This window comes from Aquila chrysaetos, chromosome 16, assembly GCF_900496995.4.
Source record: "Aquila chrysaetos chrysaetos chromosome 16, bAquChr1.4, whole genome shotgun sequence".
In the NCBI taxonomy this organism is placed as follows: Eukaryota; Metazoa; Chordata; class Aves; order Accipitriformes; family Accipitridae; genus Aquila; species Aquila chrysaetos.
Genome location: NC_044019.1, coordinates 17,765,800 through 17,787,941, shown reverse-complemented (window position 1 = coordinate 17,787,941; position 22,142 = coordinate 17,765,800). Strand labels below are relative to the sequence as shown.

Sequence of the window (22,142 nt, the reverse complement as noted above, 5' to 3'; positions counted from 1 at the left end):
TTTCTTTCAAATCCATCCCAAATTTCTATTAAAGACATCAAAGCAATGACTCTTAATACTTTCCATGCTTTCTGAACAACTCATCTTTTAAAGAAACTGCTGGGAAATAAGGCACCACCAAGGTTCCTTAATTTCAGGGTTTGAGACTTTTGAGAATCTCATGGAAAAAAGTCAAAACAAGAAGCCACAAACCCACCTTCTCGTAAAACCCTTCTCCATATTTTATGTATTAGTATTAATTTCTGTGCTACTAGTTTGAATTGGTTTTACAAGCTACATGCCAGAAGATAAAACAGGTTGTTAGTCTAGCTTCGTGATTGCAGAAGGTAAATTAGCTGATTAAACGTATTTATTGCTACCATTGTTGGAAAATGATGGCCAAGGGAATGACTTTTAAACAGGATGACGGTTGGCTGCATCTAGAACTAGCAGTGAAATAAGGGATTGTCTGCTGGAGACAGAGGGACTTCTGGGAAGGAAGTTTCTATGCAGCATAAATAGCATTTTGGAAATCTGACTCTTGCCCAGTGGTAAGAATGGGCAAGGTTTCCAAATTTTTAAATGCTTGCTGCATTTCTAATGACTGTAGATGGGTGGGAGGGATTGCCGCTGACTTCAGCGGGAAAAGAGTTAGAGATTAGCCATGGTTAGAAACTTGTTGGCTTATAGCTTGAAGTGTTTCATCTATTTCCATAGAATCACTTGCTTATTACAATTATTTGTCTAGCACAGTGCTTCAGGAAGTGAGGTTACTATCCTGCAATATCTGAAAGGAAGGGCTGAGGACAATGAGTATCCACTGTCTGGCTCTGACAGGTAGGCATTCCCAGCTTCTGGGGTGCATGACGGTATCCTTAAGACTGCTCATTTTGCTGACTTTTTTCTTCCACCTTCTATCTACATGTCAAAGGGGCAGTGGCATGTGGTTGCAGACTCTAGTGCAAGATGGAGCATGCACTGAAAAGCTGTGGAGTAACAGCATGAGACTGCAGGTAAAATGGCTACTTCACTCCTCAAACTGAGTCTACCTTGGGGCACTCAAGTGGGAAATAAGGAATCTTTTGTCTTTTTACTATGGCAAATATCTGGTGATAGTTTTGGGGGTGCTTTCTGTCTCTCATAACCATTTTTAAAAATAAATTTCTCTTCAAGGTATCCAATTACTCAAGTCCATTCCTCCTTTTAAGTCCCATATTGCAGGTATTTTGGGCAGTCAAGGAAAACGCTGTATTGTCCCTCCTCAAGGTCTCCTCATGCCATTCTTTGCTGAAGTGGAGAAATGCTTCAGAGCCATGTCAGATGCTTTCAGCATGTGGCTGCATGGACAAGCCGGCCCCAGGAGCCAGTCCAGTTCCAGGTTCCCAGAAAGACATCTCCCATCACACAGGGAAGCAGCAGCCAAAGGCTCTCCTCACCCGCTGCAGCGCCTCAGCTTACCTCTGTGAGTCATGTGTCACAGGATGGTGTCTCTTAACTATAAATGGAATGTTTAATAAACCTGAGTTTTTTAATCTCTAGATGATCGTAGCTATTCACAAAAACTAAAACACACAGTCCAGCACCATCAGCTACAAGCTGGGAAAAAAGTACATAACGTTGAAGCGTTGTACTTGAGCAGGGCCAGGATTTCTCAGTGGGTTCTCTGGCAGGAATGAATCATTTGCATCTAATTTTTCTAGGTAAAATACAAGAAGTTTATCTAGTAATGGAGCCTGTTGAATGTAGAGCAGCCTGAAGTCTTGTAACACCCCCTACACATACCTGCCTGTGTTGCAGGTGGAAACACCACATTTAAGAAATGGAGAATGACTTGATTTCTGCTATTTTATCCCTTACTTTTCCCTACCAGTAACTGTCGTCTTCCCGTTGTGGAAATTTTCACCCTGTGGACATGTGGTTGAAGTGGTTTGTTTCTTGCTTTGTTTTGTTTTGTTTTGTTTTAAATCTGCTCTCCCTGGAGAAAGGGATGCTGGGGGTGGGTGGGGGGGTGCTTAGACCAAAGTGGGGGATGCTGGGAGCTGCAGGTCCCAGTCTTTGCTGTGCTGGCTCCCGGTGAGGCATGGATACGTAAAGCTGTTTGGTATGTGCTGCTGCAAGAAATACATGTGCAAACATGACGTGATACTTGTGGGTGCAGGAGCATGTCTTTGGGAATTCTAATGTTTGGTTTGCTGATAATGTCACTCCAGTGAAGAAGCTTTTAGTTGCTTCCCACCTTGGTTTGTTTATCTGTAAAATGGGAATAGGGAACTTCCTAGAGAACCTAGAGCTAAATTTTTAATTGTTCATAGTTTTTGTATACTCTTGACGAGAGTATAAACTGTAAATCTCTGAAGCTGCACACCAACATGGTTTAAATATCAGGGCTGCCCTTTTCCAAAGACACTGCTGTATTCTCCTGGCTATGTGTTTTGTGGCAAGCCTGTGTTCAGCCCTTGGCATGAAGAGTCTCAGCACCTAGACCCCAGAGCCCCTTTCTGTGTGCAGACCCTTTTTTTTTTTTTCTCTGTGGAGCCTGTCCTGCTGGGGCCTGCAGGTTCACCACTGGAGCTAGGAAGGTGCCTATCGTGCGCGCTGTGCTTTTGAGGTGCAGAAAGCAGCGTCTAGCAGACCTGGACTCCACGCTCTGTCGGGGCATAGCCCTAAGATGCACAGGCAATGGTCCCCTCCAGCATCGGCACTGCCTCTTACCCGAGCCACAGCCACGCTCTGCACGCAGGGCCATTCACTGCTGGGGCTGTGGGCATGCACGGTGCCTTCCAAACAGTCTGGAAGGTCAGTCGGGTCACCCTGCGCCTCTTGGTAACAGGCCCCGATGCTTTACCATTGGCTCCTGGGAGGCTGTGACATTTCAGCTTACGCTGGCTGCCCCAGCACAGGGAGGTCAAACAAATTGAATTGCTCTTCAATTAGCTGGATATGGCTTTGATCACTGTCCATTTGAGACCTTGTGTGTTTTAGCTGGAAAAATGCACGCCATGTTCCAGCCACCTCCTCCAGCCAGGGGAGCGGTGATGCCACTGGCAAACGCGTGCGCTCGCTGAGCGTTACTTAGCTGGAAAGTTATCGCTGAAGCATGTCCTCTATTGAGAACAAGCTCAGCTTCACTGGGCCTATCTCTTACAGATGCTAATTCCTTACTATTATCTTTACAAGTTCCAACAGAATAGTAAGCTGCAGTGAAGAGAGGGGATATGTTCAATTTAAGCGATGAGATTACCATGTTCTGAATAAAGCCACTTTTATTAATAATTACCTCTCTGCCATGACTTTAAATTCAAACAGCTGGACAGCCTCTGCTCTTTATTAATTTCCTTGGATCCTTTGGCATGAAGCCCTCAATTCCTGTGATGTAATGGTATAAAAAGTTGGCTCCTGCCTGAGCTTCCACCCACAAGTTCTAAATTTGGAGCATGGCAAATTTCTGCAGATTCCAGAGACAGGCTATGCTCAAGACGTGCTGATGCCTTCAGTCCCATCCTATTGCACCAAACAACAAGATTGTGTGCTTTTTATAACTGGGATCATAAATATGACTCAGATGCACATGTTGTCTATGTAAGCACTTGGGGTTGGCTATCACTTTATGGCACTGGGAAGAAGCCAAGCCAAATAAAAATTGTTTTGAGTAAATATTACATTTCTAGAGCATGAATAACTTTTCTCTGCAGCCAACGTGTCACTAATGGGAATAAGGAAGAGAACGGGGTGGGGGGGAAAGCGGTAACTAAATCATCCCACTAAACACAGACAGTCTGCAGCAAGACCTGTTGTTTCGACTCGTCTGGGGTGTAATATCCCAGATAATTCGTAGCAGGTCTCAGCAAGGCCACAAGTGATGGAAATAAAAATAGCTACATAGTTCAGCGCCATCCCGCTGCACAGCTCTCTCTTGGATGGGATTTCCACTAGTGGTATGTAAAACAGGCGACCAAAGAACCAAGTGTCCTTCTCTCCCCTGCTCCCAAATGTGCAGAGGCTCGAGCATGTGGATTGCTCTGTGGAGATCAGCATTGCTACTCACATGCTCAGCGCTAAGCATGTGCACATGTCTGTTCAGGATCTGGGCCAAAAGGAAGGATGAGTTTTTCATCCTGCGACTTTGGGACCCCAGGGGATGTCTGCATTGCAGAACACAGGGAAACAGAAAATGAGCCCACATGCAGCTTTGTGCTGCTGCACCAGAAGGCGAAGCAGCTTACCGGCAGCTCTCTGGGGCAGCGATGTGCCATCCCACCACCAGCACGCATCACTGCAGGGCTGGTTCATCATGGCTGCTGGCGCTGCTCCAGCTCTTCAAGCAAGCTGATACGTCTCAGCCTCCCCCCACCCCCAAAAAACCCAATTACTCCTGCCCTTGAGCAGTAGTCAGCAAACGGCTTATGAAGTGGTTCATCTACCTGAAATGTAAAGGGATAAAAGCAATGCTTTCTGTAAGAAATTATCAGGAAACATTCTCTGATAAAAGGAATCTTCAAGTCTCCCAAAAATAATAGCCAGATAGAAATAACAAGTGAGAGCCTAGCTTTGAAAATCATTAGTGGCTTTCCTATTTTCCTAATGGGCATGTAATCCTGAACATTGTGCATTCCTTTGTGTTGCAGCTGTGAGCTTTTGCATATCAGATAAGTGCTTTCCTGTACTTTGCTGTCTTTTCCTTTTTTATAGGCTTCTTCGGCATAGCAGGAAGAAAACCTGACTTTAAAAGAGGAGTTCAGACAGGAGGCAGCAACGTTCCAGGAGGATTTCCAAGTCAAACAGGAGAGCAACTGGCTGCTCAAAGTGCGTATTTCAGAGATCCCTAAAACATTCGGCTACACAGTTGGAGCAGGTGAGTGGGGAGGCGTCAAGAGCACTCGACATTCTCATGTCCCAGCCGTCCCTAACAGAAGCATTTGAAGAGCTTTTCTGTGCAGTGCGCTGGACTAGGGCTTGCAGATAAAATGTTTTAAAGGCTGTGAGCCCTGCAATAACAATGACAGCCTTGACGTCAGCAGACCTGTACCTCCAGGGACTAGTGCTGAGAAATCAGTGCCGATTAGTGCCAGCTAAGGCAGCTTTGACTGTGTTTCCAGGGTCTGGGCGATAAGTCTTTTTCCATGCCTTGCGAGCTGCCAGTGGTCATTTTCTGCCAGGAGAGCAGCCCCAGCAGTGTACAAGGGACTGACTCCCTCCCCTTTGTAATGTATTTTACAATTCAGAGAAACTTTTGTAACACAAGAAAGTGTTTTTACATATTAGAGCTTCTAAATTGTTGGAACAGTTGGAAAATCCTAATTGCCTTTAGTAGACAAGAAAAAAAAAGAAAAGAATATGTTTTGGATTGCAGAATTAACGAAACTGGGATGTGAAGATCAGTTTCCAAGACCAAAAACATATTTAGAGAGTCCTGTTGTACTTGCAAGTTTAACACAAATACTTGAGCCTTCAGCAAGTGATTTGCACCTACCTGCAAAACTTGTTGCTTTGAGTTGCAGAGCTTAAGCTCTGAAAACTGTCCAGAGATGCCATATCCAGGTCAGTCATGTTTAGATTTACCCCAGGATGTCTCTGGGCTCCACATGTGCAAGGCGGGGAGGGGGGAACCTACCTGGGATTGATTCAGTAGCCTGGATTAGAGATGACAAAAGAGGGCTTGGCTGGAGTGCAGCGTGACTTTATGACTACTAGCTTAATTTTCCTGACACTTTGGGGGTAGCTACGTGGTGATTTAGCTCTGTTTAATTAGAGAGCTAAAGGCTGCTTCAATTTGCGGTTGTTACCCAAGAGCTCAGAGGAGGTTTTTCTGGCCACCAGGGATCATGCATAAAGGCAGAGGAGCTAGAGGTGACCCTGCGAGGGGCTGGCAGGGGATGGTGCCAGCGGGCTCTGGTCATGCAGCAGTGGCCCTGGTACACATGGCCCTTTCCAAGGCCTCACACAGCAATCTCTGATTTGCACCTTGTGGACACAATTTCAGTTTATCATGGTATTGCTTAAAGACCTCTCTTTTTGGGGACAGCTGAGTATTTTGCAGATGTCTGTGTGCTTTTTCAATGGGTAAATATCACTCGTGTTTCCTCAGTGAACAGCTGAGGCATAAGGAGGTTAAGGGACCTGACAAAGGTGATAGCAAGTCAAATTGTTTGGAATTTTGTAGCTCTGAAATATCATCTTTCTAAAACAGGAAACCCTCTCAGGAGTAGTAGGTTTTCATTAAAACAACAGTTCAAACCTGTCGATCTTTATATATCAGGAAAAAGAGGAATTTAGAAAATGTGAGAGTTAGCTTAGTCTCTCTTAAACTAAACCACCAGGTTCACGTTCCTATGGAGAAACAAATACCCTGCAGGCATCATGGTGTCTCTGGTTTATTTTAGGAAGGTGAAAACTCCCCCTTTTGGTGTTTGAGCTAAGTAAAAACCAAGGGGTTTGTGGGCCAACAAAAGGTTTCTGGAAGAGAAAACCTCCAGTCCCACTTCTCTAGAGTTTATGACACGAGCAGTTGAGCTGATGTAATCCAACTTAGCCTCCCCTACATTTCAAAACTGGATTAAAGTTCGTAAGTCGTTGAGGGAAAATGTTACCCAACAGCGTAACCGTATGACTCTCAAATTAGCATCAGGCCTTCGCAGCTGTGGGTGCAGACCCCGGTTTCAGTCACCTGAATAAATCAGGGTAACCAACGTGCCCAGAGCGCGGGAGAGGGTGAGACGCATCGCTGCCGCTCAGCCTTCGCAGTTAGGTAGAAGCCCACCGAGCTGGGATGACCGGGTACGCGGACAGCCTTGTCGTTCGTAATCTGCCTGCTCCTCGCTCTCTTTGCTTTCCTTTGGTGAGATCGGTCATCCGAACCCGCCGAAAAGGTTTGGGTTTGGCGTTACGTGCGCTTTCCTTGCAAAGGAAGAGTGGGTTTTTCCTCCCGCGGCAGCAGTGTGCTGCTGCACGTACACAAGTGACGCGGCTCCAAGCATGCTACCAACTCAGCTGTAAAAAACCCGGGTAGTACCGCATCTGTGTGAATCTGCCTTTCCAAACAGGATCCGCAGATGTGATTAATTCCAGGCCTGCCGCGGAGACGCTCTGCTCCCGTGAGCGGCTTCGGCGGGCCGTGCGGCGGTGTCCGGCTGCCATCTGGCGTCCGGCGCCCGGCGGGGGCAGGGCCCCCCCGGTCACCCCGGCCCGACGACAGGGCTGCTCGAGTGGCACCCGCTGGTCTACGGCCAAGCCGTGAGCAAATCCTGCCCAGACTCACCAGGGCCCCCCGCCACGGTATCTCCCGCATTCCTGCGGCAGATCTGGTATTTCTTATTGTTCTCCCCGTCTCTGGGGGAGCAGCCGCCTGGCCGGCCTGCCGGGGCAGGAGCTGGCGGAGTCCCGTGCCGCGGGTCCCAGAACTAGCCGGGGGCTTTGGAAAAACCGTGTCAGTCTTCTCGCCCCGCTTCGGCACGTAGGGAGTCGGGAGGGGCGAGAGGGAAACGAGGAAAGAAGGGAAAACCGGAGGAGCAGCGAGCGGTGGCGGAGCACGGCTCGCCCGGAGGTGGCGCAGGCTCGGCGCACGCCGCCCGGGGCCCAGCGCTCGCCCGGCGGCGTTCTGCTGGAACGGCTGCGCCGGCCCGCAGCCACAGACCACGTCCGATTTGCCGGGTGGCACATGCCCGCGGGCTGGTATGCTGTCGGCGGGGTCGCAGGGGCAGCGGTAGGAGCGACTGGTCAGAGTAGGGTGAGGAGGGGAGGCAGACACGGAGCTGTCCTCGAAGCCGCGCGGGACCCGTCCGTGCTCTGCAGGGACAGCAGAAATGCCGGGGAGCGTCCCAGCCCAGCGAGGGCGTTCGGCACCCGGTGTGGTTTTCTTTCCCCCTTTTCCTTTGGTGAGCTGTTCTGCCAAGCTGGTTCTCGTACCGCGCCCCATGCCTGCGCCCGGCCCTTGGCTGCCCAGCCCTTGGAAATAGGCTTTCAAGGGATATATGCTCTGGATTTTCTCCTGCCGGTGAGGAGGATTTGCTGGCTGGAGGTGGCCTGAGAGCAGTTGTGCGTTTGGCTCTTGCCAGCTTCAACGGTGACAAGTGGAGGGAGTATGCGGGAGTACGGGCAGGCAAGTTTCTTTTGCAAGCGGGGCCACGTACAGCTATGCTGCGAGACCGGGCTTGGGGTGGTGGTTGTTTCTGGCCAGCTGTCTCCCCAGGATGCTCCATGGGCCAGCAGCGACCTCCTTGGGCGTCATGCAACCCTCACAGGCAGGCATTGGCCACGCTAAAGCAAAACGGCAAACACAGAAGATGCCACCTCCATCCTCACAGGGAGCAGCTCCCCATCGAGTGCCTGAGCGGTGGCTCAGCTTTTTGGGGGGGAACCTGTGTGTGAGCAGGCTGTACCCCCCCATCATTTACCACCTTCTCTCTGGGAAAAAGCAGCCCAGGGCCAACACAATCTTTCTGGCAGGGGGAAAAGCCCAGCTGCAAAATGAGGCATGCTCTTCCCCTGCAGGCAGACGCGGCGGTCGACTTCACGGCCTGGAAAGAGCAAAGCGGCCCAATGCATCACTGACAAAGGAAACTGTTAGGAAAACACAACCTTAGGCTGCTCCAAATGCAAAATTTCAGTCCCAGCTATGCTGTGAGAGGGAGTTTCTAAAGGTGTCTAAGCAGAGTCTGAACTTAAATAGGTTTTTTTTTTTCCTTTTTTAGTCAAGTCCAAGGAACCAACGCCCCAGAGGACCTGGACTTCCCCAGCACTTGCATGATGTGTTGGGGCTGAAGCCTGCAGAAGCCTCTTTGGAGTGGAAAGAGAAATCCCCATGCTCTGGTAGGCATTGAAACAGCTAATAAATGTCAACACCGAGAAAGCCGAGGCTGCTTTTGAAACTGTCTCATGTCAATGCTTGAGTTCTTAATCCCATCCGAGATAGATACTAACATGTTCAAATCAGACTTGCTGGCCAAGTTAGGTGAAAGGACATGGGCGCCTTGTGGCAAGACTGTGGGTGAGAGCAGCCGACACGGACCCCATGTGAATCATGCTCAAACGTCCTCACAAACACTCTGGGAGGTTCCTTGTGGTGAAATCTGCACTGCCTGCGCCAATCGCTGTCGTGTGCTCAGAAAATAGGCGACAACAGGAATAACGGCAGGTGAGTGTTTGCACAAAGAAAGACATTAGGCCCAGGTCCTGTAAAAGCTGCTTGTGTGCTGTAGCCATGGCAAGTAGCTCTATTAATTAGCAATTATATTAATAACAGTGTATAAAGCTAGTGCTAGAGCAAGCACCTTTGATAGGCAGGAGAGTGATGTGAGCAATGAGCACACTGACTAAGGTAGAAAGGGTTGTTTTTTTATGCGCTTATTTATTAAGGAATTTAAAATAATGACCAATGGGGAAAAGTGAGTGAAATTGTTCTGGAGTTGTGATTTTTTTTTTTTTTTTTTTTCTTTGTATCAAACATTCTGCCCAGTCTGTCATGGGTTTTCCTCTGGCCAGCTACTCATATCCTTTTACATTACCTCTGTCAATTAGGCTAAAATATCAGAAAGAAGCGGGGAGAGGGGCTCTTGTCAAGCGGTCTTTCTGGGATTGTGCTTGTAGGTGTTAAAAACTGCCTCATTAAATCTCCCTCTTAAGGCTTTTCAGGATGTTTTTATCTTTTGTTTTGCATCATATTGTTCCAATTTTAATTTCTTTTGAAGGTGAGCAGCAGCTACTTTTTTCCAAATCTTTTTTTCATCTTAAGAAGTGTTAAAAAAAAAAAAAAACCACTGGCCTTTCAATTTTTGGGGGGATGTGTACTTTTGACATACCCAGAAAGCCAGTTCATAAAACTGTGGTTTTCTGCGCTTTCACTTCCTTGGCATTTCCAAGTAGTTGAAGCTCACAGTACGACTCAATGTATGAAAGTCATGATAGTCTCTAAATTCATGTAGTGTTACAGACTTTCTGTTTGCATTGTATTTTGGCATTCACGGCCACATTAGCAGTAACGGGAGTCCTCAAGACATGATGTCTGTATGGCTGCTCACCCGGCCAGGTGTGCACCCCCTAAGTGTTTCAAACCACAGGCTAGTCTCTTTTTCGTCCATCCTCCCCAGTTTGTGAGTGACTTAGCACATTGCCCATCCTACTCTCAGCACCACTCTTGCAGCCTTGGGGCTTTTTTATCCCGCAGGTCAATGTGCACCTAGGATAGAGAACAGGATGGGGGTGAAGGATAAATGAGGCATGTACACAAGGCACCTGGGAAAACACTATTTGCAGGTAAGAAGCCTTCCTTATACATTTTTGCCTTGCCCTCCTTTACTCCCATTAGGAAGGCTGTGTGGCAGCCCAAGCTTTGTGCTGCAGCTGAGAGCTTGCTGGGTGATGCATCCCACTGTATGCATTGGCCTTCCATGGTGCGGTGGGGTGGGGTTGAGTTTTTTTTGAAAATACACCTGAGTTAGTTAGTTAGTTAACTTCAAGGGTCTGAGCATAAATCTACCATCTCAGGCCAGTAGTAACACTCGTGTTGTAAAATCCTTTTTCCTAGGCTCACGGGATGTCTCTGGGATCAGATACACTGAGCTAAGGTAACAGAAGAACCAAACTGGCTCACAAACTCAAGGACAACAACGTGCTACCGCGACGGCAGCGAGGTAGGCGTAGTACAGCAGGAGACCTGGTTCACTTACTTCTTAACGTTCTTCCAGCCTTCGTACGTCGTTGTGCTGCTTTCTTGTACACGGCTGCTGCAGCTGTTGAAGGGGAATGAAGCTGAAGGGTGGTTTCCGTCGTCTCGGGACGCGTTCCCAGGGTGATGAAGCCCCGCCAGTACCGCAGGCCGGGAAGCCGGGGCGCTGCAGGGCTCAGCCACCACCAGGTGGCGGCTGGAGTCCAGAGATCCGGCCCCGGCCCGGCCCGGCCTTGTTCTGCCTCTGGCCCCGCCGCCCCCCGCTCCACGGTCCCAGCGGGTACAGCCGGGCGCGGGGGGAGCCGCCGGGGCTCACACCCTGACGCGAAAAGATAAAACAAAACAAACAAGGGAGAGCCACAGTTGTCAAATAACCAGTGTAGCGGAGTTGGAAAGTCCCAACTAACTGGTGAGCGGGGGAACTAAAATCTTGCTAGCGTGGCGGGAGATTTACATTCTATTAGAGATAACAACTTTATGGCATGTTATAATTCCTCTCTTCTGTGCGCTTTACTTTATGAACAAATAATTACCTCTCTCCCCGAAGCAGCTGAAAGGCCCTATGGATATCTTCTCTCCTGGCCATGCACTGGTTTGCTCAAAAATTGTTTACTTAACTGCTTCACATATTTGAGATAAAAATCAGAGCAGTTATTTTCAGTTCACTTTTACTGAAATGGATGGTGCAGCTACTGTTCCAGAAGGCCTGCGTGACTGAACAGTTTCTTTTGGGGTTGGGTTCCCCCCGCCAGCCCCAAGATACAGATACTGTCCTAACATGCTGTTTCTTTCCCATATAGGCTTTGCTTTTGTGGCTGTGCATGCATGCAGAAAAGTTAAACACAAGTAATATGAGTTGCTGGAAACCAGCCTGTTACAGTTTGGGAATACATGTTACATCCTTGTTCAGTCTCATAAATCAGCTCCATAAAACGGTCACAGGGCAAAAAAAATCCTGTCTGTCGTCCTAGGAGAAAAAAAAAAAGCATTGTACTGCACTATGGGTTTGCAGGATTGTTCCACCATCAGCAGCAGGCAAACCTGAATCTGGCAGACAAAACAAGTGGACTAAGCCCTCCAGTGCATCTTACCGAGGGTTCGAGAACAGCAGATGTAGCTTTCCACTGGCTTCTGCATAGGTAAGCCTGGCGTGTATTTAAGGCACTACAATGTTACAAGGCTTCTCAGGGCAGAACAGAGACGTCCATAGCATCATCACATTTCATTGAGGATATCCTCACCATTAGCAGTCTCGTTGGATTTCTTGGAATAGGAGTGCTGCAACCTTTGGGCTCACTGGAAATGATACCGCACCAGGGATGCAGTTTTCCGTGCTGCAGTTTCATGAGATGTGGTGACTGACTCACAGCTCTACTCTCTCTTTGCATGCTGTGTTTACTGTAGCTTTAACGGACTTAGTCTGAAGTGGTATTTTTGCTCAAAATGCAATTAGTTAGTTTTTAAACCAACCTCTTCCCCCACTTCTACTATGCAACACTTCACACAAAGCTTTCTTAATTTGTCAGAGCAAGCAGGGACAACAAACCTAAAGGGAGATTTGTGTCATTTCCTCCTCTAATAGTAACTAAGAAATAACTTGAGGCAGACATATGCAGATGACATTTTAACGAAGGACTGTTTTGCCTGCAAAGGCACATTGTCTGTATGTGCCAAGGTACCCTGACTCCACAGATGTTTTCCCCCGCCTTAGCTCACTGGTAGGAGCCGGTCCACCCTTGTCCCAGGCTAGCACTTTAAGCATTGATGTGTTACTGTAGATGCAACTGTTCTATCAATTAATTTCCCACCTGGCGTGCTTTGTGTTTCAGAAAACAGCTAAACTGCACCCTCAAAATACAGTTATTGAGCAATGCTGTCTGTAATACCTGAGCATTATTATACTGTATCAAGGTGTACCAAAGACAAACTGTAAAAGAAGTCGTTCTGTTAAGACAAATTATATTATATTAACTGTGTGACCACTGCCTTTATTATAGCTTTAATCTAAATCCCATTGATCAGACCATTAAGAGTATATTTCTTCCCTCAGAGTAATACTTCCACCCAATAGTTACTGGATTCTGAACTCCAGTAACCCCCAAAAGAAACCCATGCAAAAAGACATCAATTAATTCAGAAATGTAAATGACTTTGTATTACTTTATTAAATAGCCAATTCTAAAGAACAGTAAAAAATATGAAAACATGCATCATTTGGTGTTCTTAAAAAAACATTTGTCCAAAATAAAGACTGTTAGAAAAATTAAACAAGTTTAGCCCCAATACACCTTCTGCTCTCCACGTAAAAGATGTTTGGTAGTTATAAATACTGTTCCATCTCCTTTAGCAAAGTTTAACAATGTATACATTAGTATTTCTATTGCAGTTTTTCACATTTCTTCTGTAAACATAATCAATTTTAAAAATGCCTTGTTAGCAAGCTTAAGGAACTATTGCTTTCCTGTACAGTAAATACAAATAGGAAGATCCTGGATTTTCCTGCCATTCTAATCAGCACTCCATTTACTGAAACATTAAAGATTTCGATTAGTATAAAAATATAACCAGAGAATAAATGTCTGAGAAGATTCAGTATCTGAGTGAGTCTTAGTTAACAGGCAAATAAAATGCTATTGACTTCCAAAGCTGAAGATCACGTCTGTAAAGCTTCTGCTCTTCTGAGATCCAAGTATCACAATGCTGTACACAAATGCACTGGTTATCCATCTGGAAAATTCACTTCTTACTAAAAATAATTTAACATTTAGCTGACCTAAAAAGCAGGTGCTAAAAGATGGTTGTACAAGTTCAGTGTACATACAAAGGTCAAAGCTGACTAACAAGCCACAACAATGGGCACCTGCTCTTCAGGAGGGGAGACTTAGTTCTCAAAACATCTGTACAATTCAGCAAGAATACTATTTTACTTGCCAATAGACTGGCTTCTTGTCTGGTGTGGGAGATCTACAAAGCAAAATCACAGACTTGTTCCTTTTCCCTACAGAAACAGAAATAACTGGCTTTGTCCCAGGAGAGAATTTTGAGGCAGAGCAGTAGGCTCTTTGGGAAGACTTGTTACTTAGAAATGCTGAAATTATTTTACCGATGAGAATTATTTTTTTCTAAAGCACTATTGCTACACATTTATCATTTTTATCTAAAATAAAAGCATCAAATTTAGTTTTCCTCTTGCATTTTTTAAAATCTGGCCTCCAATTAAGAATAAGACAAAAGTGCTGCATCTAAAATGGTGGTATGTTACAATCAGATTTCTTGCACAAACATAGCCTTGATGCAAATGGCATTTGGCCTGTATGCGCTATCATCCATCTTCCATTCATCTGCTCCAGAAATCTGTAAGTCAAAACTGTGCATCTTTTAAACTATGAAGAGAACTCTCAAGAGGTTTTTTTAGCGCTTCTCAAGTACGAGACAGTACGATAACAATCTTGCATGACTATTTTTTCCAAATGTTTTACAGCAGCATTTTGTACATATCTATTTCCAGTTCTTTTGTTTGGATTCCTGCAAACAGAGGAAAACAGGACACAAAATCCAACCAGCCAGCAGGTACCCAGTGATGCCAGTCTACCCTCACTAAGGGTAAAGCACTAAGCACCATGCGAAGAGCAACAGATGGACAGAGAAAAATAAAAGGAGACATAATGGAAGGAAAGGTAATGCTCAATCTCAGAGTTGGACAGAACCTCCAGGACTGATTTAGCCTGGGTTTAAATTATACTAACTGAACCAATGAAACAATTGCTTCCCTAACTTTTTGGAATGAAGGTCACACTGCTTGATTGGTTAGATGCTGTCAGATTGTTACAGGCTAGTATAGACACAACTCTGTCACAAGCTACATTTAAATAAAAATCTTCAGTTGAGAAGTTTTGTATAAAAGAACAATTTCTAGAAATGTGAGGGAAAACAGCAAGTACTGTCAGACACCACATATTATAGTTACTGAGCTCTGAGTAGACACTCCTATGTGGTAAACAGTATTTCCTTTGTAGAAAGGCCCAACCTGCTGAGCAAACTAAGATCTTTATAAGCAAGAAGCTGCTCTATGCAAAGCAGAATGAACAAAGGTGGGCTTCTGTTCATGAACGATACGTCAGCTACCATCGTTACTCAGAAGTGGTTTTTTTCCCTTTCCAGCTCTTTTGTCTTTGCTCGAGTTCAGCTTCAGTGAACGCAGCCGGGCCCCAGTTGGTGATTAAGTGAGGATTCTTGGAGCCTGGAAAATAGAGTGCAATACTTGAAACAGGCGTTTCTGACAGGGACATCGCTCACCCACTGTCGGTGGGACTGGCAGAGTGTCGCCACGGGATGATTTGGTAAGTGCTGTCTCTTCTGTGACTGGAAACCCTGCCTAACCAAGGAGGGAAGAATGTCTGGGACACTGTCAGTGAAGGTGCTTAGTGTGAGAAGTTGTCAACTGCTGCAATGTTTTCCATCCTTATCTCCCAACTTCCCCCTCACCCCAAATAGTAAATGCCTCTTCTTCTTGCCTTTAGAGATGTCCTTGAAGGAAAGCAATCTCTCCACCACTGCATTACAAAGCCACTTTCCTCTGGGCTGGCACGCTATTAATTAAGCTAAGATACTAAACTTTTCCCAAAAATCAAGTATTTGAGCTATCTTCATGGTTTTGGCCATTAGCATTTATGCTAACTGCATTAAACACCCAAACCATGCAATGTTCAGGTTGATCCTGCTTTGTTTTAAATAAACAAACAAACATTAATAATAAAAAGAATTAATTGTGGTAGTAGGGCCAGTAGAGGTAAAGACTTGAAAGTTACCATCAGCAGTTCTCACAAATGTGATATTTATAGGCTGCCATGAAACCAATAAGCTACAGGAAAAGACAGACTTCAGTAAATCACTAGGTGATCTAAGTGTATGAGACAGAATGAATACATATTTTTTGAAACGTTTCTGTTGATAACTTACCTGGCTCTATTAGTCGAATTAATCCCTCATGATGAGCTACTTTATCTTTCCAGCTCTTGGTGTTATTAGCTGCCGTTTCCAACTTCTTCTTAACCTCCTGAAATAAGATATAGCCCACTTGAAAACAAGAACAACTTTACTTGGTTTATATAAAAAGAAATACCATCCTTTTAAATCTAAAGACAGAACCACACTAATTCAGCAAGCACTCCATTTAATGTAGACAGAAGAACTTAATTTCTAACCATCCTAAGTAACTTAGTCAGTTGCTAGCTGTACAAAAGTAAGCTGTCAAACCAGAATCCAAAAATAACCAGGTTTTACAAGATTCTGTAGCTGCATAAGTAGGGCTAGTCTTCGTGAAGACTGAAAGCATAAACCATAGTTTCAAAACAGAAAGATGCATTTTCTGATCCAAACTAAGATCAGCTAGTGGGTATCCCTCACTATCAGAAATCATAAAATGTAAGCTAGGAAAAGGACCACTGCTGTTACACCCACACAAGAAAGAGGTATTCTTCAGTCTAAACCAGTCTTTTGGTCAATTCCAAATGGAATGCCAGAATGTTTAATTATTTCTAAAATAATGAGTCAACTATTGCAGTGACCTACTCCATCATTTGTTTTGTGGATTTGTTTGTTTGGGGTTTTTTTATGTCTATTGTATTCAGCAATTCCTGTGGAGTAATAAATGATGTTTCATATACAAAAAGCCTGAGATGTCATCTTAAAAAAAAGTCAAGTATTAGGTATTAGCTAAAAGCAATCTCACAATGGTGTTAGATGTAACACCAACATGGTAAGTTGTAAAGTGGCCAGAACTACCCCACCTGGGCCCTTGCTTGCAGTTACTGCAGCATTTGTATTCTGTGCCAGTCGAGACAGCTCACTAGCTTGTCCTTCACGGAGCTAACTTCAAGGGCACAGAGGCAGCATAAACACACTCCCTAGTTAGTTAAACAGAAATCCAGTCATGTTTTGTTTCCTGACATAAACACACACAGGATCAACACCTCCCTAGCCCTAGATAATAGCAGCACTTCAGACTCTCTACTCGCTGGATTCTGACTCTCGCTTCTTCCATGAATACAGCTACTGGCCTTCACCAAAACCACTCAGTGGAACAGAGAACAGGCCTGGCATTTGGGACGTGAGGCATTGCTACACACTGAGAATCTGAGCTAATTCCTAGCTATCCTTGACATCAGTTTAGTGCTTAAATACCTTTTTGAGGAGCAAGGGCCTACAGTAGCACATTGTTTTTTCAGCTGTAGAAGACAATATTGCCCCATGACATCATCAAAACATTGCAAGAATAACTAATTCAAACGCATAAGGCATTTAGTTATGACAGCAATGGGACTACATAAGAAGTTAGTCTACAGTAGAAGACAAACGTACACAGAGTGTTTCAGGATATGACTGAGCTGACTTGCATGCAAATTGGGACAAAAGAATAAAGGAGGTGGTTGTGTCTGAAACATGTCCTTTTCTTCAACTATATCTACTGGTCTAGGCCAAAAAAACCCAACGCATAACCATCCTACCTGTTACTGTAATTTTTGTGCCATACTAATCCTTAAAGAAAAGAAACATGATATCGATGAACTTCAAATTCAGTTAAATTACTGAATACCTGGCTAAGTATGAGAGGCTGACGAACAGAACAGCTCACCTCATATTGCTCAAGGGCCTCCTTCCTTTCCAGTTCAAGTTGTTCCAGTTGCTGCATAGCAACTTGAAGAGCCTGTTCCTTTATCATTCTCTGGTTTTCTAGCTCTTGCTTCTCTGCTTCTGTCATCTGAATGGTCTGTTGCTGCTGCAGGTGCCATTTTTCCAGTTCAGCTCTCTTTGCGGACTCCTCTTCCAGTAATCTGCAATGGGGATTGCAATGTTAACTGCACTTTAAAGTAAGATGTATCTATTATGTAGCACATGTGTAGGGAAGCCAAGCTAATTATTTTCGTCCCTTTTTTTTTTTTTTTTTTAAATACTTGGGAAGCTGGGGAAAAGTTATTGCTTGTTGGCTTGTCTTCAGTGTAAAGCTGAAAATCATGCCAGCAGTGCAAGCAGTCTGACTGCTACAAAGGGCTATTCAGAAAATTTAGTCAATAATGCAAATATACAACACTGAAAACCACAGAAGAAACAAGCATGCATAAGTTATCTTAATTGTCTTAGGAAGACTGAATAGATGAATAAACAAACCACATTAAACAAAGCCCATATGAGTAAGATGAGACTTAACCCTTTATCAATTACAATTTAGACCTGTGATAAAATACAGCAGAAAGTCATATGTACAGTTGCTGCTTTATAAAATACACAATTGAAAATTCTGTACAGAGTGATCTCAGTTTTTCAAGTGCTGACATGCACAACAGCTGATGAAAAACGAGTGTGCCTGCTTTTCTGAAATTGCTGAGCACTCCCACTGCTAAGGGCTAATCAAACATATTAAAAAAAAAAATCGTAAATACCAGCTTTAGCTTTCATAGCTTAAGGGAAAAAAAAATAAATCTATCCTGTGTTTGGACTTCAAGCTATTTCCCCCCTTCCAGCAGCGTGTCCAAGATGCAAACAATCTTTAATACTATGGCACAGTTATTTATTATTGCAGGGGCAGGGAGTGAGGAATTGAAATAAATCTCTACTAGGTCAAAGCCATACCTGGCTTGAAGTTTTCTTACAGTCTCTTCATCTTGACGTGCCTGTTTCTCATCCTCCAAAGCTTCCTGTAGCTGCTTATACATTTCTTCCAGTTCACGTACTCTCTGTAAATACTGTTCCAGTTCAGATGATTTCTGAGCAACCTGCTCTTCCATTTTTTGTCTTACCTAGCATCATAAATTGAGGACACATATGAGCTACCATTCAACTCAGGTTTTCAATTTTTTAAGGAATTGCCAGGTTTCCCTCAGATTGTGTTTTCAAAGACAAAGCTTTTCCTGCTGCCTGCAGAGCAAAACTGATAAAAACAATTCTAAATTTGTAGATGTGTAACTAAGAACATTTTAAAAAATAAATAATAATACAGGTTACTTACATTGCCATACTTCATGCAGCACAGGATTTTTACAGGGGTTTTAAACCTAACTTCAATCAGTTTGATTTTGTCACTTAGTTTACAGATAGATACACACTAAACTGAAGGAAGAGAAAACTTGTACAGTGCCCAGACACCAAGGTCAGGCTGGTTTAAATCACACTGTTTCTACTCCTTTCCTCAGGCAAGTCCTCCCTTGGGAGCACTGTATTCCACACACATCTGGATGATGGCACTGCAACAGCACGGGATGGATAAAGGGGTGGAAATCAGCTAAGGAGGTTGGCTTTGCTAAGAGATGAGCAACTACAACAAAAAACAATGGTAAGGGACAGAAGAAGGTGAGGGGATGCTGCATATCCACAGTCACCCAGTCTCTGATCCTCATTCCCCGAACTGTCACTGACGAGAGCAGGAAATCAGGGGTGCTGTGGCACCAGAGACGTCCTCCCACTCAGCCCCTCGGTGTGCTAGGGACAACAGCAGTCAGCTGGCTTTGAACGGTGTCAGGATAAAGCACCAAAACCTCGGCATTCAGCAATACATAACATGCGCTTCACAGAACGTAAGCACAGCTCCTGAAGTCAGCAAGAAAGGCTTGCTGTCAAGTGTGGTAGGACAGCATGTCTGCTCCACTGGTCTGCAGTCTGCTTTCCCGCAGCTAACCAAAATCCCAGGGACCCAGAAAGTGATCGTATTCAGGAATTCACACTCAGCCCATAAGGAAGCACTGTGTGCATTTACGTTCCAAGATGTTCCATCACATCAACTTGACTATTTCTACTACTTTTCTCCAGCTAACAGAAAAGCCTGTTATGCCTGACAAAGCCCTTGAAGATTGAAAATTAGTTTTTTGGAAATTCTCCGTATGGATTATACTAACGGCGTGGTAAAGCTACAATATTTCTTTAATTTTTTATGTTTGTGTGTGTGTATAAATGTAAAAGAACATACACTATAAAAAAGCAATAGTTTTAGAAATATATTAAAGTCTGAAAATTCCTAAAATGCATTTTGATTATGCCTGTGTTCATTCTGCATATTCATAGAGTATGTACTGGTCCTCCAGTTCTCCATCTTTGAAAATTACAAGGATAACTTCAGTCTGCATTTTTCCTTCAAAAAGTCAATTTTTCCCCAATTTTCTAATAATATTTAAGCTTTGAATGCTATACAAACTGTAGGCAAGCTGTTCCAGTTATTTGAATTCACTAGTAAAAATATTTTATTCCTACGTCTCTAATAAATGCAATGCAGGCTGCATTCTCCAGCTTCCTGCAAAGTCTGTGGAATCCTTTCAGTGACTGCCTGTGAGAGAAGTAATTGCTGAACGCATTGCTCACTATGTGTAATCATAGCAAAAAAACACGTGCACTACTCACCATTTTTTCTCTCTCCAGCTCCAAACTGAAGCGATCTTGTAATTCGACTTGAGTCTGAAGTCTTTTCTTCTCTTCCTCAGCAGCACGAGCAGCTGCTGCTTCCAGTTGCTGGAAAAGAAGGGCAGGGGGTGGGAGGAAGAAGAGAAGGAAAAAACAATTTGTCAAAACTAAAACATTTGGAGAGAATGGAATTTTATTTAACAATTTTTGTTTTTAACAAAAATAGAAGAAACCTTCAAAAGCATTAAGGTACCAGCTTTTTTTTTAAATGTCTGAGGCTATTCCCAATCTCTAAATCTAATTTTTAATATTGTTATTTGCAAGACAATTCTAAATTTACCAATGAAAAGTCAATTATCAGTCTTCCTCCAAGTTTCCTTTGAGTCTCGCTCTGCACAACCGATAGAAATCACTATATTTCCTTCTCCATCTCATATGGGATAGAAAACTACTATGGAAAACCACATTGCAGGCAGGACTGCAAAGGAGTCCCAACAGTGAAAACATGCCAGCATGCATAGAGTTCATACAGAAACAGAAGTGAGAAGCACTAAATTGCCATGAGAAAGCAGAAGTGCTGCAAACTTTGACTATAATAAGTGATTGTGCTACTGTGAATCACATCCCTTTAACATCCCCTAAATTGCCATGTAAGGTAAATATAATTCTAGTTGATAATCATCACTCGAAATTAGGGGAAAAATTAGCCTAGTCAGAGCTAAGGCCTAGGAAACAGCTGCTGGTACCTTCACGCCTTCTTGCAACTTATTTAACTTTTTTTGCATCTTGATTTCACAAATAAAAGATAGTTGTCACAGTTTTTCCTTTCATCAGGATTTCAACAGCATGCATTTTTAGAATGCATGGAAGGTTAGAAATGTACAAGTACCAGCCAAAACTTTATCAATACTGAAAACAAAAATAATTCTTCCACAGAATTTTCCTAAGAAACTTATTTGATGCTTCAGAGGAAACAGGAACCAAGCACCCTTCTTTTGTAATATATTAGGCTGGTGAAATTGTTTCCACAGACCTTCAGAAAGAGCAGGGCACCCATCATCTTTAGTATTTTTGGAATGTACCACATGTAAACCACCTTCCCTCACACAACCTAGATGAACTAATGGGATGCCTAAACGATTAAAACCACCAGACTACACTTTTCATTCCTTTAAGTGCTTGTGATATCACTCTAGTCTGAAATAGATGGGAGGAAGGGAAGGAGAAGGCTCCTAGTTTGTTTTTAAGCTGTAGAAGATAATACAGAATTGCTCTCCTTTGAAAGGCTTAAATGATGCCAGTCTTTTGGAAGCAGTATTCCTCCTCTGCCAGAACATTTAAAAGCATGTAATTGTAGTCAAATCCAAGATGCCTATTTTAAGTGAAATTTTCTTTTGATTTTCTTCCCCACTTTGAAATTAAACAAACATTGCCAATACTGAGCTGAGAGGCGAAAGTGCAGAGTCACAGGCAAGGGTGGGTGCTAGGCTTTTGCCAGAGAGCTCAACAAGAAAATACACTGTTTGTCCATTCTTTATCAGCAACTTCCTGCTTAATTCATGTCAGAGGACATCAATATCTGGCAGGTAAGGTTACTGGCAACAACTCTGCTGTTTAGGGAAAAGTCCCAAATGTTGGATGCAGGGAGAGAATCAACAGGAACACACCATTCCAGCAGGGGTTAGTTAGCACAGTCTCTGAAGCCCATGCAAGACCCCAAATTGAAACAGAAAGGGTGCACAAGTCTTGTGCATGCTCTCTTGGCAAGAAAAACTTACCTTTCAGTCTGTTGAATGTGTGTATCTCAAAATTCCATTTAAAAATATGAAAAAAAATCTATTTTAGACAAAGGCTTTTATCCTTCTGAAGTTTTCTACTGCAGTAGCTATCAAAATACAAACCAGTCTCAGAGTGCACTTTGGCAGATGCTGCATAAGTGGTGGCTCACTGCCATTAGGAGCAAATCTAACTAAGCTTTCCAGAACAATTCAGTTTCCTGAACCATTTACAAAGCCTTTTCCTTGAAGAACATTTTTCTAACTAATCAAACACTTTAAGTTCCTCCAACACAGTACCTTCCCACTAATTCCACTTAGTCAAAGTGCAGTAGTTCATG

General features: G+C 43.9%; 1 protein-coding gene and 1 long non-coding RNA gene across 4 annotated transcripts in view; one reads left to right on the top strand and one right to left on the bottom strand.

Moving 5' to 3' along the window:
- Window positions 1-8,929: 8,929 nt before the first annotated feature.
- On the top strand, window positions 8,930-19,569 carry LOC115351902. Of its 2 annotated transcripts, XR_003926940.2 has the most exons (5): window positions 8,930-9,109; window positions 10,139-10,227; window positions 10,499-11,048; window positions 14,801-14,979; window positions 18,829-19,569. It is a non-coding gene; the product is annotated as an uncharacterized LOC115351902 (long non-coding RNA). The 2 variants fall into 2 exon arrangements; XR_005934148.1 differs by lacking the exons at window positions 8,930-9,109; window positions 10,139-10,227; window positions 10,499-11,048 and adding an exon at window positions 11,056-11,778.
- SWAP70 (switching B cell complex subunit SWAP70) overlaps window positions 12,786-22,142 on the bottom strand; it is a 41,825-nt gene continuing 32,468 nt past the window's right edge. For both annotated transcript variants that reach the window (XM_030039311.2, XM_041129370.1), the window contains 5 exons: window positions 20,027-20,134; window positions 18,269-18,435; window positions 17,274-17,472; window positions 15,599-15,695; window positions 12,786-14,879 (listed from right to left, as the gene is read on the bottom strand). In XM_030039311.2, the coding sequence (XP_029895171.1) occupies window positions 14,770-14,879; window positions 15,599-15,695; window positions 17,274-17,472; window positions 18,269-18,435; window positions 20,027-20,134 (681 nt within the window). In that variant the 3' untranslated portion in view covers window positions 12,786-14,769. The remainder of the gene's footprint in view (window positions 14,880-15,598; window positions 15,696-17,273; window positions 17,473-18,268; window positions 18,436-20,026; window positions 20,135-22,142) is intronic.